The following is a 13,834-nucleotide window of genomic DNA, read 5'->3' as shown; positions in this document are numbered from 1 at the left end:
TAACATGTACTCCCCTCAAAATCAACTCCTCCAATCCTAGATGGCAGGAGTTGTATTTGGGAGTAGTGGGCCTTTGGAATACACACATAGTCACAAATGGTCAGAAACCTACAGTACTCTTTCCTCTTCCACCACATCAGTCTTAGTTTGTCAGCCAACATCACTGTTTGAATCCTTCTGGTCAGTAGATTATTGTGGGTAGCCTACTTGGCAACTGATCTGGGATGGGAAGCCAGGGAATATGGCAGCCATCTTTATCTCTATCTTCTGATTAAATGGATGTGGTCAGTCAGTCAATGATCCAGTGTGGCTTTCTGCACTGTAAGCTACATGCAATCTGGTGCACTGTTTTCCATTGGAGCTAGAAAATGTATGATATTGTGACATCTTCATATTATGTTCAGGTAGATCATCGTAATATGATGTTGACTTTTTGATTTGAGGTAATTCATGGAGCTGCCATATTACTTCGCCAATCACCAAAGCAACAAAAATGTATTTAAATGATAAACTTCCTAAAATCCCAGTACCATGTGTCCATCTGTAAATAAGGCAAGGTACAAACAAACTGATAATACAAATTACTAGGTTAAAGTTAATGCGGACATTAATAAAAAGAGGTTGCATTTGGCTTTAAAATAATTCAGGTTGGTCCAGTTTTCAGCAAGTAAAGTTTGGTCTTGTTCAAAATAAAACAAAATAAAAACAACAAAAACATTGAACACCAAGATAGATTTTCAGTGCATTAGGTGGTGTTTTGGACTGACTTAAAGTTTCCCTTTTTGCATCCTGTTGATTGTGAGGAGATCCCATAGACGTAAAGTGCTGAGACTGATGTGAACCTTCTATCTGTACACCCATTCTACCTGCCATTAAACCTTTCGGTGGGTCACTGTGTTTTTTGGCTGTGACAGGAACAGTTAATTCCCCGACTCCAGTGCAATGTTTCTGAGGGCCACTGTCTGTCTGTCTTTAGTCGGCAAGGGGGTCAAATGAATGAGCCCCCTCCTTGCACCAGTCACATTTTTCTTTACATTTCAGTCATTTAGCAGAAGCTCTTATCCAGAGCGACTTACAGTTAGTGAGTGCATACATTTTTTCATACTGGCCCCCCGTGGGAATCGAACCCACAACCCTGGCGTTGCAAGCGCCATGCTTTACCAACTGAGCTACAGGAGGATTCAGGACTGGAGCAGTCCCAAATGTTCCATCGCCCCCCTTCCCTCTTCTTCTCCAGCCATAGTCCACTCTGCAGTAGAGGATGGATGGGTAGAGCTCGACTGTAAACTGCCGATGGTCCATGGACCATGACTAGCGAATCCTGTGAGCATTGACCACACTTCAAAGGCATCATACTGTTATAGTGGTCAGGGCAAGTGTGAGCGTGTCTGTGTGTGCAAGACCAACTAATCCTGCCATTTCTCCTTCCATCTCTCCTGTAAGCCTTCAAGGCATCGCCATGACAACTAAGGCAAAATCTTCCATCAAAAAGACAAAAACCTGTGTCTTGTTCTTTTTCTTTTTGTCTGCTGTGTTGCTAATCTAAACAACGCACAATAATCGTTAGGATCTCTGTTAAATAAATTATCTATACATTATATTAGCCCCTCCCATAGACCTGCAACAAAGGAGGAGTCTATCTATGTAATAAAACTATAGGTTCCCAGTATCTGTATGTACTGTATGTTGGCCCGCTCTGTAATGTTTCTCAGTCCATGTCAGCCTCCTCAAAACAACCAGAGGCAGACAGACTTCCTCACAGAGATCAAACAGGCCAAGTCTTACAAAAAAACAACATAAGCAAAGCCGATGCATACAAGTAGGAAGAAAACCGGAGTAGAAACGTTGTTCACTGCAAAATCAGTATCCAGCTAAAAGTATTCCACATGGTGTTTCCCTGGAAACCAACTAGTCCTCTCTGAGGACTGTGGAGCGAGGTGTGATGTGATTGGACTGGGGCCGTGGTGACATCAGAGCCTCACTGAACTCCTTCTTCGTCAACGTATGTTGAGGGAAACCAGCCAATCTGAAATGTCAACAATGAGATCAGGAACTTGTCAAAATTCTAATGGTGTAGCCTACAGAAAGGCTTCTAGATTTCAGTGAGGCAAATGCTAGATTAGGCATTAACATTGTAGACTTCACTTTGCGGAAACACTTTACATTAAGATGCTCTCATACTTGTGTAATTACACAACAATTGCTATAGTTAGAACATTGTAATATCATGAATCCCATCTCTTAAGCCACTCCTATATTTGTTCTCTCACCCTGCCGTTGGCCTCTCCCTTCCACCAGCCCTGGTCTCCTCCAATCTTGCTGTAGATCTTGACGATGTCCCCTTCTCTGAGTGACAGCTCCCTCATGTCCCGTGCTGCAAAGTTGTACCTGGCCACCGCTGTGCTGACCACCCTCGGCGTGAACACTGCAACAATGACATCAGAGCTAGTCAGTGGGATAACAGTGCTGAGAGACCAGACACATTGGTGGCCCACAGATACAGATCCTGGGTGAGTGCACAACATTTACAGACAGTAGTGGAGATTAGGGTTGGGGGAGAGGATTGTACATGAATGGTATGGAGGAGATAGATTCTACACCTCGATTCAATTTGACTTTGACTTTCTAAAGAAACCAGTTACTCAATGATGGCACAGTGATGACACAAAGATAAAGTCGCACAGCCTATATATGCTCCAAACAATGTCATTGACAGTGATGACACATGACAACAGAGATGAGAACCTTTGACAGCTATGAAAGAGTATGGGATGAAAAGGGATGTGAAAAGAGAGGAGAGGTGGCATGCTAGAGGACAGAGGGAAGAAGAAGAAGAGCTGAAGATAAGGAAGGAGAGCGTACCTGACCAGAAGGGGGCTGAGCTCTGAGAGGAGAAGTTGAGACCCTGAGGACTGAGGAAGGAGAAGTTGTAGGAAGCGCCAATGGCTGCTGAGACAGGCAGTGGAAGAGAGAAAAAGAAAGTGAGAAAGAAAGAGAAAGAGCGAGAGAAAGGAAACTCATTAGGGAGTGTGTAATAGCTGGCCAGAGATCAAGGTGGCCAACACACAGGGCTTTGGACAGATAGCCCCCATGGGAAGAAATAGCTTAAATCAAGAGGGGAAAAAACACTACACCATTCTATACCCATGCCTCACACACTGAAACACCAATCCTGACAAATGCCCATACCACCAGAGGCGCTGAATCCTGCTGCTGTCCAGCCAGCCCCTCTCCTCTCCCCTGGAGCACGCCCCTTCCAACCCCTCCATCCCACACACACACACAAATCAACAGGCCCCCATTCATCTCTCCAACCATTTCCACACAATGACCAGAAAAATTGAGGGGAAAAATGTGTTGTTGATGCCAGTTGGGTCTGGCAGGAGAGGGAGCAAACAAAGGCAGGCCCCTGTGGGAGTCTGGCCAGAGCAGAGAGCAGAGCCAAATCATTTATTACACATCTAATGATGGAGGGTGTTCAACAGAGCCTATTCAGCTGGCCGGCCAGCCAGCCAGCCCAGGGCCTGAGACAGCTGCCAGGAGCCCCAGCCCAGCCTTCCCCCCTCCCTCTCTCTTTGGCGGGTTGGTTAGGTCATGGGAAGTGGTGACTCTGGGAGGGACCGAGCCCTGCAAAGTGACTGGCCTGGCTGGGTGTCTCCTGTTCTGGGAGGAGAGGGGCGGGAGGAGAAACAAACCGGCAGCCTGTCCCTGTCAGTTAACTCTGTGCCCATAGCCCTGCACACTCTGGAAGAATGCATGCACTAACTCTGAATAGGGATGTCTGCTAGTATGTCTGTGGTATTATCAGACAGTAGAGGAAGAGGGAGGAGGAAGGCTCACCAGGGATGGGCTCACCTGGAGAACGGGTGCTGGCCCGTGACGCCGGCCCTCGTTCTCTAGATTTGTAGGGATATCGCAACGTCGTGTCTAGCAGCTTGAAACTCTCCTTCAGCGAATGAGACTGATAGTACTCCACCAACTCCTGTCAGACAGAACACAAGAGAAAGAAGCAATAGGGTCATTCATTCATCATATAAGCATTAGAAGTAGTATGGGACATTATGTGACTGATTGATGAAAGCTCTATTACCAGTAGACTCTCAAACTTCTTAGCCTCAGTGATGTGGATCCAGCTGTCTTTCTCAATGACTTTAATGTGCTTCACTTCATCATTGAACCTGTCGGAGACAAAAGTACTGCAGTGACTACAGAGGAATCACATGGAAGGGAATGGACAGAGTGGGCATGGTCTAACTCTAATGGCATCCCAAACTGTATGACAACTTTCTGGTAATGTACACTACAAAGATTGAGTCATTCAATAAAGTGACTTGCACTATAAAGTACGCGAAGGAATGGAGGTTTGTTAGTGTTAGAGATACAGAGAAGTCTATTTTACTTAGCTTTCCTAGGGCAGAGGGTAAACAACACTCACTTGATGCTGATGGCGAACCTTTCTGCCTCAGCAGTCCTCTCTCTGATCAGGTATGTTCCACTGCTGTGGGACTTCAACAGGTTGTCAGCCTGTGTCCGCTCCATGTTGCCAGCAAACCTGAAGGGACATTGAGGTGGAACACAGGTCACTGAAGGACTACAGATACACATAATAATACACTCCTAACATAGTAATACACTGTGTTAACATAGTAATACACTGTCTTAACATAGTAATACACTGTCCTAACATAGTAATACACTGTCTTAACATAGTAGTACACTGTCTTAACATAGTAATACGCTGTCTTAACATAGTAATACACTGTCCTAACATAGTAATACACTGTCCTAACATAGTAATACGCTGTCTTAACATAGTAATACGCTGTCTTAACATAGTAATACACTGTCCTAACATAGTAATACACTGTCATAACATAGTAGTACACTGTCCTAACATAGTAATACACTGTCTTAACATAGTAATACACTGTCCTAACATAGTAATACACTGTCCTAACATAGTAATACGCTGTCTTAACATAGTAATACGCTGTCTTAACATAGTAATACACTGTCCTAACATAGTCATACACTGTCTTAATATAGCAATACACTGTTTTAACATGGTAATACACTGTCTTAACATGGTAATACACTGTCCTAACATAGTAATACACCGTAGTAACATAGTAATACACTGTCCTAACATAGTAATACCACAGTAATACCATTTATTTACTGCAGAGAAATGACGAGATAGTACTTGCAAACTAGACTGAATCATCACTTCAAAATGAGGACATCCCAACTTTTGAAACATGTCTGATAGTATCCAAGGTGAAGGGTCATACCAGGGGTATCCATAGTAGTCTGTTTCCCTTGAGGGCTGCCGGCTGGGGAAGGACTGGAACAAAGGCTGTGGTGACAACAACAAAATCAGCATTAGAGAGTATATAAATAGAGTAGAATCATTAGTGAGTGAATTAATGTGTATGTGAGGGGTCTTTTACCTTTGGGTCCAAACAAGGCTTTACACAGTTGTTAGGAAAGAATCCACTCTTCTGGGTTTGAATAAGCTTTCCCTGGGAGAGAGAGACAGTAGGTGTCGATATACAACAACTCTGTTGCTATGGATGGATATAGGAGAATGTTTGTGAATGTTCCTCAGAATGTGTATGTTAGTGGATAACCTATAGTCAGTATTTATAGGGGTGAGGGAGTGATTTTACCTCCCACCAGGTGGTGTCAGGTTCCCCCTTCAGCAGCTCGATAAAGTCCCCTGTCTGAAAGGATAGTGGAGTCTTCCCTGGAGGAACAGGCGTCCCATGATAGTTCCTTACTGCCACCATCTTAGGGCCTGAAGCCAGGATAAAATGCATACAGTAAGATAAACTGAACACTCTTCCAATAGGCTATGAAGACTATAGAGAATTCTCCATATACATCTCAACACTTCCATCACTTGTATTAGTCTACTCAATCAGCACTTGCATTGTAGACTTCCACTAGAAGGCAGCAGAGAGCTGTAGCTCTACTCCACCTTCCAAACAACTTAAAGTTAGTTTGACAGCTTGAGAGCAATCCTTATCGAAGTCTGCTGTACATTTTGGGGATTTCTGACTGACTAACATTACACTGTGCTATGTGAATTCCCGTATGCACAGCATTCCTACCTGATGACGGTAGTCCAGGGTCCTGAAAGAGGAAGGACCAACACATTACAGGGTCAAGATAAGGGAGCTCCACAGTGGAGCTTATAGTAGTGTTATGATGCTACACAACCAAACAGATGTATCAATCATTTATCAATAAAACAGCAATATGAGAACTTATTCATGAAACAATAGATTGCACTCTTCAAAAGGTGACAAAGCTGAATGTCTAAGAAGCGGGAGGGTGAAACACTCACCGTGTCGAGTGGATCTGAAAAAATGAGAGAGAAAGGAAGAGAAAGAGCAGTTGGTCAACACAATGTTCCAACTCAGTATTTCTTCATGTCCCATTGAACAGTGTGTATCTAGGGAGACTTGTCAGTAACACTTCACATTAAGTTGCTCTTATACCTGTGCAGTACCACTGTAATGTATAGTACTGGAGTTGAGCGTAAAGTAAACCTACTGATTTTACAGATTGTGATGCACTCCAGACACTCTTTGTGTGCTCCAGTCCCACAGCGGGAACAGTAGTACCCCTGGTAGAAGATCCCCCTGGGAGAGAGAGAGAGACACAGAGAGTTGGGGGGTCAGGGGTGAGGAAAAGACTGACACTGACTACCCAATCATGCACAGGATCATTCCTAACCCTGACCAGCTAGAACATGTCTTTATCTAAACATCACTCTAAATAGAATATAATGTATAACATTAACCATATGTGATTCTATGCTAGTACTTTCCTAGTATACACTGTTGATTCCTGTGTGGTCACACACTGTCTATTGGTGTTAACTGACTGTCTCTTTGAATAAAAGCCCCCACTAAATTAAATTCACTACATCCACCGTAAGCGTTCCACTCTTTCTTTCAGGCCACACAATAAAGTGGATTACTTTTTACGTTATGTAAAATACGGCACGTGTATACTCTGCAGTCTATACACTGTCATGTCCAATAGCCAGCGCCATACATCAGACTAATACACTGGGGCTACTGATGCAATTAGCAGTTAGCAGCTAGTGGTAGCAGCACACTGGTCCTTCCACAGCACCGGGTGGGAATTTAGGTCAGCGTTGCTACTATGTTGTTTTTGGGTCAATACATTGCATGGAGTGTAGAGTGTAGACAGCCACTGTAGTAGAAGTCTGAAGAGTTTAAGAGTAGTAGTCAGAAGAGTGCACAGCATAGCGCTGGAGCTGCACTCACATTGTCAACTTAGATGCAGGCCTACTGTAATGGAGTGTTTACTTGGGTGTTCTAGCTGTCAGTCAAATCAAACAGACTCAAAGGCTGAGTGATTTGTCATTCAGGGAGTTTAGACAGCCTGGCAAGCTAAAAAGACTGAATATCAAAGTAAGCGTGTAGCGTCAGTAAGTACCACATCCCATTAGAAAACTGTGCTGTCATCCGTCAACAAAGTGCATGATAAGGCCCGGTACATGGGAGGAGCCCTGCGGCTGGTGCCAAGTCTCACCTCAGCAGCATCTTGCAAGCTCGGCAGTTGGTGTTCTTCTCAAACGTGTGCATCTGGAAGTTGTGCAGATTGGCCATGGCTTTCTCCGGCTTGATGTTTGACCTTTGGGATTGGAGGAAACATACATGATACATAGTGAGTTTGAATGAAATGGGTCTGATTAGTCTGAAAGATCCACTCGGCTGCATGCTGCTACTATAGGCCTACTACTGTACTCACATGGCCATCTCAAACTGCTCCATCCATTTCCTCTTGGTGTCCTCTGTTTTACAGAAGAACTGGAAACCCTGCTTCCCTTGCAGGTGGATCAGGTAGAAGCCATAGGACCACTGCAGAGAGAGTGAGTGAAGAAATGAAGAAAGGATGGTAGAGAGAAAGAAACATGGAGGTAGATGGAGAGAGTGGTGGGGGACAGACGAGGAGGGTTGTAACAAATTCCCCTAAACAATCATGTATACTAACAAAATGTACTTTCTATAGGCTACACATTCCCTTTGGAGCTAACCAAGAGATAGTGTTCATGCTTGGCAATGCATCTGACAAAAGCTTAAGAGAATCACATAGCCAGTGGGTGCACATGCAATCATGGCATGACACCCAACACCACACACACACACACACACACACACTGGCTGCTATGAGAAGATGAGTTAAGGGTTGCTTCAGCTTACCATTTTTCCACTCGACTGGTATGCATGCAAAGAGAAACACACCAGAGAAGACCCAGTTATACATGCACACGACCACGCATGCAGATTCAAAAGATTCAAAAGAATGGTTAGATTGGTGGAAAATGCACACGGCCGTATTGTAAATGACCTTCATTGCATTACACATGAGCGTGCTGATCTGAAATGACCGTCACCGCAGTTCTATGTCAAGGACACCATTTGTAATGATTGCTAAGATATTGCAGAACCTGGTCTGAGTGTGTCCCTTCAGCAGGGTGTTAGGAGAAATTGCAGCTCAAGGCTGCTGCCTACCTTCTTCATGTCCCTGTTGTTCATGGGGTCGTCAGACATTTTGTATGACTGTAGCTCAATGATCTCTTTCAGTTCATAGCAGTAGCCTTTCCGCTTGCACACAATCACCACTTTATCAAACAGGAATATGTACCTTGGAAAAAGAATCGTAAAACATCAGTTAGAGCTCCGAACACATGTATTGTCCATTATAAAGTCTGTTAATCACATAGTACACATTCAGTAAGTCTGGATTACATAGTGAAGCTTCGCTACTCACCGGTCCTGCTTTGTTCGGTTGACTATGGAGGACACCTTGAGCTCTCCATCTATCTTTGGTCTGCCATACTCTTCCAGTTTGACCTGCTGCTTGGGTAACATACACATGCCTGGATTAAAGTGGCAATCTGCAGTTCAAACGATCAAAGTGGGCACCCCGCCACTGATTTGGTAAACAGCTGAGGGATGGGGCTTGAAAATGTTTGACCCTCTCAAATTCATGGACAAAGCTATGGATATAAGGAATGACAATGGTTTTAACCATGTTTTGAGGCTACACAGTGTTTATTTACATATACCTTGTTTACAAACAAAGGAGTAAAACAAGCTAATATTTTGGTTCTGATGGGGTATGACAAATGCTCATGAAGCATCTGTAAGTTACATTCTTGAAGAATCATTGGATAGATATCATTCATTTAGGTGTCTAAAAATGGATGTAGCAATTGTAGATTGCCCTTTTAATCTAATGCTGTACTTCTCAGTTTCTTTCAGTGATGAATATGAGTGGTGGTACAAACAGTAGGTAAGGATAAGAACAGCAAAACATTATGACATTCATGACTCTTTCACCACTGGTTGTATGGTACCCATCAGGGTGTGTTGGATACAGCAGTTATTTCATGTCAGTGATACAATGAGCATACATAAAGGACAGACCAGACAAGACAAGACAGGCAGTACATCTGAAATAGCAGCCTGTGGCTGTCTCTGAGGCTTCATCTAAAGCACATATCAAGGCCAATAAAAGGCATCTGCTGTTAGACTAAACGCTGCCTTGCACGGCACACTTTAGTTTTGGATTGGTGGAGAATTAAAAAGCCTGTCTGCTCACACTCTGGAAGAATAAATAATTTGTGAGAGACATGATAATTGCAGATGAGTGGGACAAGTGGAAGTGAGGGATGAGGCAAGCAGAGAGAGGAGAGATTGAGAGAGAGAAAGAGACAGAGAGAGAGAGAGAGACATTGTAAACAAACACCATTGTAAATTCAACCAATATTCATGTTTATTTACTTTCCCTTTTGTATTTTAACTATTTGCACATAATATGACAATTGTCTTTATTCTTTTGAAACTTTTGTGAGTGTAATGTTTAATGTTCATTTTTGTATTGTTTATTTCACTTTTGTTTATGATCTATTTCACTTGCTTTGGCAATGTAAACATATGTTTCCATGCCAATAAAGAAATTGAATTGAGAGAGAGAGACAGAGAGAGAGGAATGTTCCAGGCTGTTCACAGAGAGAGAGAATTTGGGGAGTGTGTCAGGGCCAGGGGGATGGACAATCACTCTCTGATGCTCAATAAATATTTGACAGTAAATGCATACTTGACAATCTCAATAAATTGTCAAAGACTTTAGCCACCCAAGTCATAGACTGTTCTCTCTGCTACCGCACGGCAAGTGGTACCGATGCACCAAGTCTGGAACCAACAGGACCCTGAACAGCTTCTACCCCCAAGCCATAAGACTGCTAAATAGTTAGGTAAATAGTTAGCAATAGCACCCCGCATTGACTCTTTTTGCACTAACTGTTTTGACTCATCACATACGCTGTTGCTACTGTCACTTTATTCCTAGTTATACAGTACCAGTCAAAAGTTTGGACACCTACTCATTCAAGGGTTTTTCTTTATTTTAACAATTTTCTACATTGTAGAATAATAGTGAAGACATCAAAACTATGAAATAACACATATGGAATCATGTAGTAACCAAATATATATTTTAGATTCTTCAAAGTAGCCACCCTTTGCCTTGATGACAGCTTTGGACACTCTTGGCATTCTCTCAACCAACTTCACGTAGAATGCTTTTCCAATAGTCTTGAAGGAGTTCCCACATATGCTGAGCACTTGTAGGCTGCTTTTCCTTCACTTTGCGGTCCATCACTCTCCTTCTTGGTCAAATAGCCCTTACACAGCCTGGAGGTGTGTTGGGTCATTGTCCTGTTGAAAAACAAATGATTGTCCCACTAAGCCCAAACCAGATGGGATGGCGTATCGCTGCAGAATGCTGTGGTAGCCATGCTGTTTAAGTGTGCCTTGAATTCTAAATAAATCACAGACAGTGTCACCAGCAAAGCACCATCACACCTCCTCCTCCATGCTTCACGGTGGGAACTACACATGCGGAGATCATCCGTTCACCTACACTGCGTCTCACAAAGACACAGCAGTTGGAACCAAAAATCTCAAATTTGGACTCCAGACCAAAGGACAGATTTCCACCTGTCTAATGTCCATTGCTCGTGTTTCTTGGCCCAAGCAAGTCTCTTCTTCTTATTGGTGTCCTTCGGTAGTGGTTTCTTTGCAACAATTCGACCATGAAGGCCTGATTCACGTAGTCTCCTCTGAACAGTTGATGTTGAGATGTGTCTGTTACTTGAACTCTGTGAAGCACTTATTTAGGCTGCAATATCTGAGGCTGGTAACTCTAATGAACTTATCCTCTGCAGCAGAGGTAACTCTGGGTCTTCCTTTCCTGTGGCGGTCCTCATGAGAGCCAGTTTCATCATAGCGCTTGATGGTTTTTGCGACTGCACTTGAAGAAACTTTCAACATTCTTCACATTTTCCGGATTGACTGACCTTCATGTCTTAAAGTAATGATGGACTGTCGTTTCTCTTTGATTATTTGAGCTGTTCTTGCCATAATATGGACTTGGTCTTTTACCAAATAGGGCTATCTTCTGTATACCCCCCCCTACCTTTCACAACACAACTGATTGGCTCAAACGCATTAAGAAGGAAAGAAATTCCACAAATTAACTTTTAACAAGGCACACCTGTTAATTGAAATGCATTCCAGGTGACTACCTCATGAATCTGGTTGAGAGAATGCCAATAGTGTGCAAAGCTGTCATCAAGGCAAAGAAGGCAAAGGGTGGCTACTTTGAAAAATCTCACATATAAAATATTTTATTTTTTTGTTTAACACTTTTTGGGTTACTACATGATTTCATATGTGTTGTTCCATAGTTTTGATGTCTTCACTATTATTCTACAATGTAAAAAATAGTAAAAATAAAGAAAAACCCTGGAATGAGTAGGTGTGTCCAAACTTTTGACTGGTACTCTATGTACATATCTACCTTAATTACCTCGTCCCCTGCACATCAACTCGGTACTGGTACCCTGTGTATATAGCCAAGTTATCATTACTCATTATGTATTTATTATGACTTTTATTATTACGTGTTATTACTTTTCTATTAATTCTCTATTTTCTTTCTCTCTGCAATGTTAGGAAGCATTTCACTGTTAGTCTACACCTGTTGTTTAAGAAGCATGTGAAGAATACATTTTTATTTGATTTAAAATATGATTTGATTTAAATATCCAACAGGACAACGTACAAAGGGTCAACACTCCTTATTGATTGAAATGTCAGTGCTGATTGTAGAAAATTGCTGTCGTTTACAACAATCAAGTTACTTACAAGGTTCTCGATCGAGTTCTGGAATTCACTAATCTTCTTCAAGGTCTCGTTGTCTCTCTTCACTTCATTGATGTACATAGCCAAGTCCTTCAGAGACAGAGACACATTGTTTTTACACCAGTACATCTGAATAACATCTATTATATATTGGCAGCTGAGTTAAAGCTACAATATAATGTATAGCTATGCACTCATGCAGCCCTTTTGAATGAATAGAAAAATGTCACAATGGTTGATGATCATACCCAGAATAACCTAAAGAAAGCACGCACACACACACACACACACACACACACACACACACACACACACACACACACACACACACACACACACACACACACACACACACACACACACACACACACTTAACCCTAAAACTATACCTAACCCTAACTCCTAACCCTAAGCCCTAACCCTAATTGTAACCCTAATCCTAAACCTAACCCCTAAGTTTAAAATAGCATTTTTCCTTGTGGGGACCAACTTGTCTGAATTTTCCTTGTTTTACTATCCTTGTGAGGACTTCTGGTACCCACAAGGATAGTTAAACAAAACACACACAACCACACAGAAACATACACACACACATACAGTTACACACACACACACATATATAGACACACCACAGGAGGTTGGCACCTTAATTGGGGAGAAGTGGCTTGTGGTAATGACTGGAGCGGAATTGTGGAATGGTATCAAATACATCAAACACATGGTTTGCAGGTGTTTGATGCTATTCCATTTTCTCTGTTCCGGACATTATTATGAGCCATCCTCCCCTCAGCAGCCTCCTGTGACACACACACACACACACACACACCTGCATGGCCTCCAACGCCTCCTTCAGCTGCTGTTTATCAGGTCGGTCAGTTGAATGACTCACCAGTTCCTGTAAGGGGAAGTTACATTCATTCCATCAGTGAAGAATAATAATAATAATATGCCATTTAGCAGACGCTTTTATCCAAAGCGACATACAGTCATAAATGCATACATTTTTGTGTATGGGTGTTCCCGGGGATCGAACCCACTACCCTGGCGTTACAAGCGCCGTGCTCTACCAGCTGAGCTACAGAAGAACACAACACACACATACCCAATACACTACCACACACTCTACACAAACATTCACATAACTCAGTAGGACAGCAACACACCACAGAGAAAAACAGAGAAACTCATATGAACCCTCACTAAACTTTATCACCTCAAAATATGTTTTTCTGTATAAACACAGTGAATACTCTCAGAGGTACTGTACTAGTGGAACATCTGTGCATATAGAGCAGTGGTTCCCAACTCCGGTCCTCCAGTATCCCCAACAGCACACATTGTTGTTGTAGCCCCAGACAAACCACCTGATTCAACTCATTGAGGGCTTGATGATTAGTTGACAAGTTGAATCAGGTGTGTTTGCCTGGGGCTACAGCAACAATGTGTTGGGGGTACTGGAGGACTGGTATAGAGCATGTGATGTTACAACTGACACTTTCAGGTGGACTTTATGCATGCTTCAGCGGTTTTATAGAGAAAGGGTGAGTGTGGGAAGATAATATGGAAGTGAGTTATACAGTACA

At 42.7% G+C, this 13,834-nt stretch overlaps 1 protein-coding gene across 10 annotated transcripts in view; it reads right to left on the bottom strand.

Annotated features, from left to right (window-relative positions):
* Positions 1-1,104: 1,104 nt before the first annotated feature.
* Positions 1,105-13,834, bottom strand: part of LOC121541727 (guanine nucleotide exchange factor VAV2) — a 234,649-nt gene continuing 221,919 nt past the window's right edge. For 2 of the 10 annotated variants that reach the window (XM_041850987.2, XM_041850990.2), the window contains 19 exons: positions 13,078-13,146; positions 12,255-12,341; positions 8,812-8,900; positions 8,553-8,685; positions 8,241-8,255; positions 7,789-7,898; positions 7,570-7,671; positions 6,559-6,647; positions 6,350-6,363; positions 6,114-6,135; positions 5,670-5,797; positions 5,451-5,522; positions 5,292-5,356; positions 4,436-4,552; positions 4,091-4,178; positions 3,841-3,982; positions 2,863-2,949; positions 2,271-2,425; positions 1,105-2,026 (listed from right to left, as the gene is read on the bottom strand). In XM_041850987.2, the coding sequence (XP_041706921.1) occupies positions 1,979-2,026; positions 2,271-2,425; positions 2,863-2,949; positions 3,841-3,982; positions 4,091-4,178; positions 4,436-4,552; positions 5,292-5,356; positions 5,451-5,522; positions 5,670-5,797; positions 6,114-6,135; positions 6,350-6,363; positions 6,559-6,647; positions 7,570-7,671; positions 7,789-7,898; positions 8,241-8,255; positions 8,553-8,685; positions 8,812-8,900; positions 12,255-12,341; positions 13,078-13,146 (1,632 nt within the window). In that variant the 3' untranslated portion in view covers positions 1,105-1,978. The remainder of the gene's footprint in view (positions 2,027-2,270; positions 2,426-2,862; positions 2,950-3,840; positions 3,983-4,090; positions 4,179-4,435; positions 4,553-5,291; positions 5,357-5,450; positions 5,523-5,669; positions 5,798-6,113; positions 6,136-6,349; positions 6,364-6,558; positions 6,648-7,569; positions 7,672-7,788; positions 7,899-8,240; positions 8,256-8,552; positions 8,686-8,811; positions 8,901-12,254; positions 12,342-13,077; positions 13,147-13,834) is intronic. The other 8 variants (XM_041850989.2, XM_041850991.2, XM_041850988.2 and 5 more) reach the window with 8 other exon arrangements.

Source organism: Coregonus clupeaformis, chromosome 27, assembly GCF_020615455.1.
Source record: "Coregonus clupeaformis isolate EN_2021a chromosome 27, ASM2061545v1, whole genome shotgun sequence".
NCBI classification, from domain to species: Eukaryota; Metazoa; Chordata; class Actinopteri; order Salmoniformes; family Salmonidae; genus Coregonus; species Coregonus clupeaformis.
Note: the sequence above shows the minus strand (reverse complement) of the source record. Positions and strands in the feature narration are given on the sequence as shown.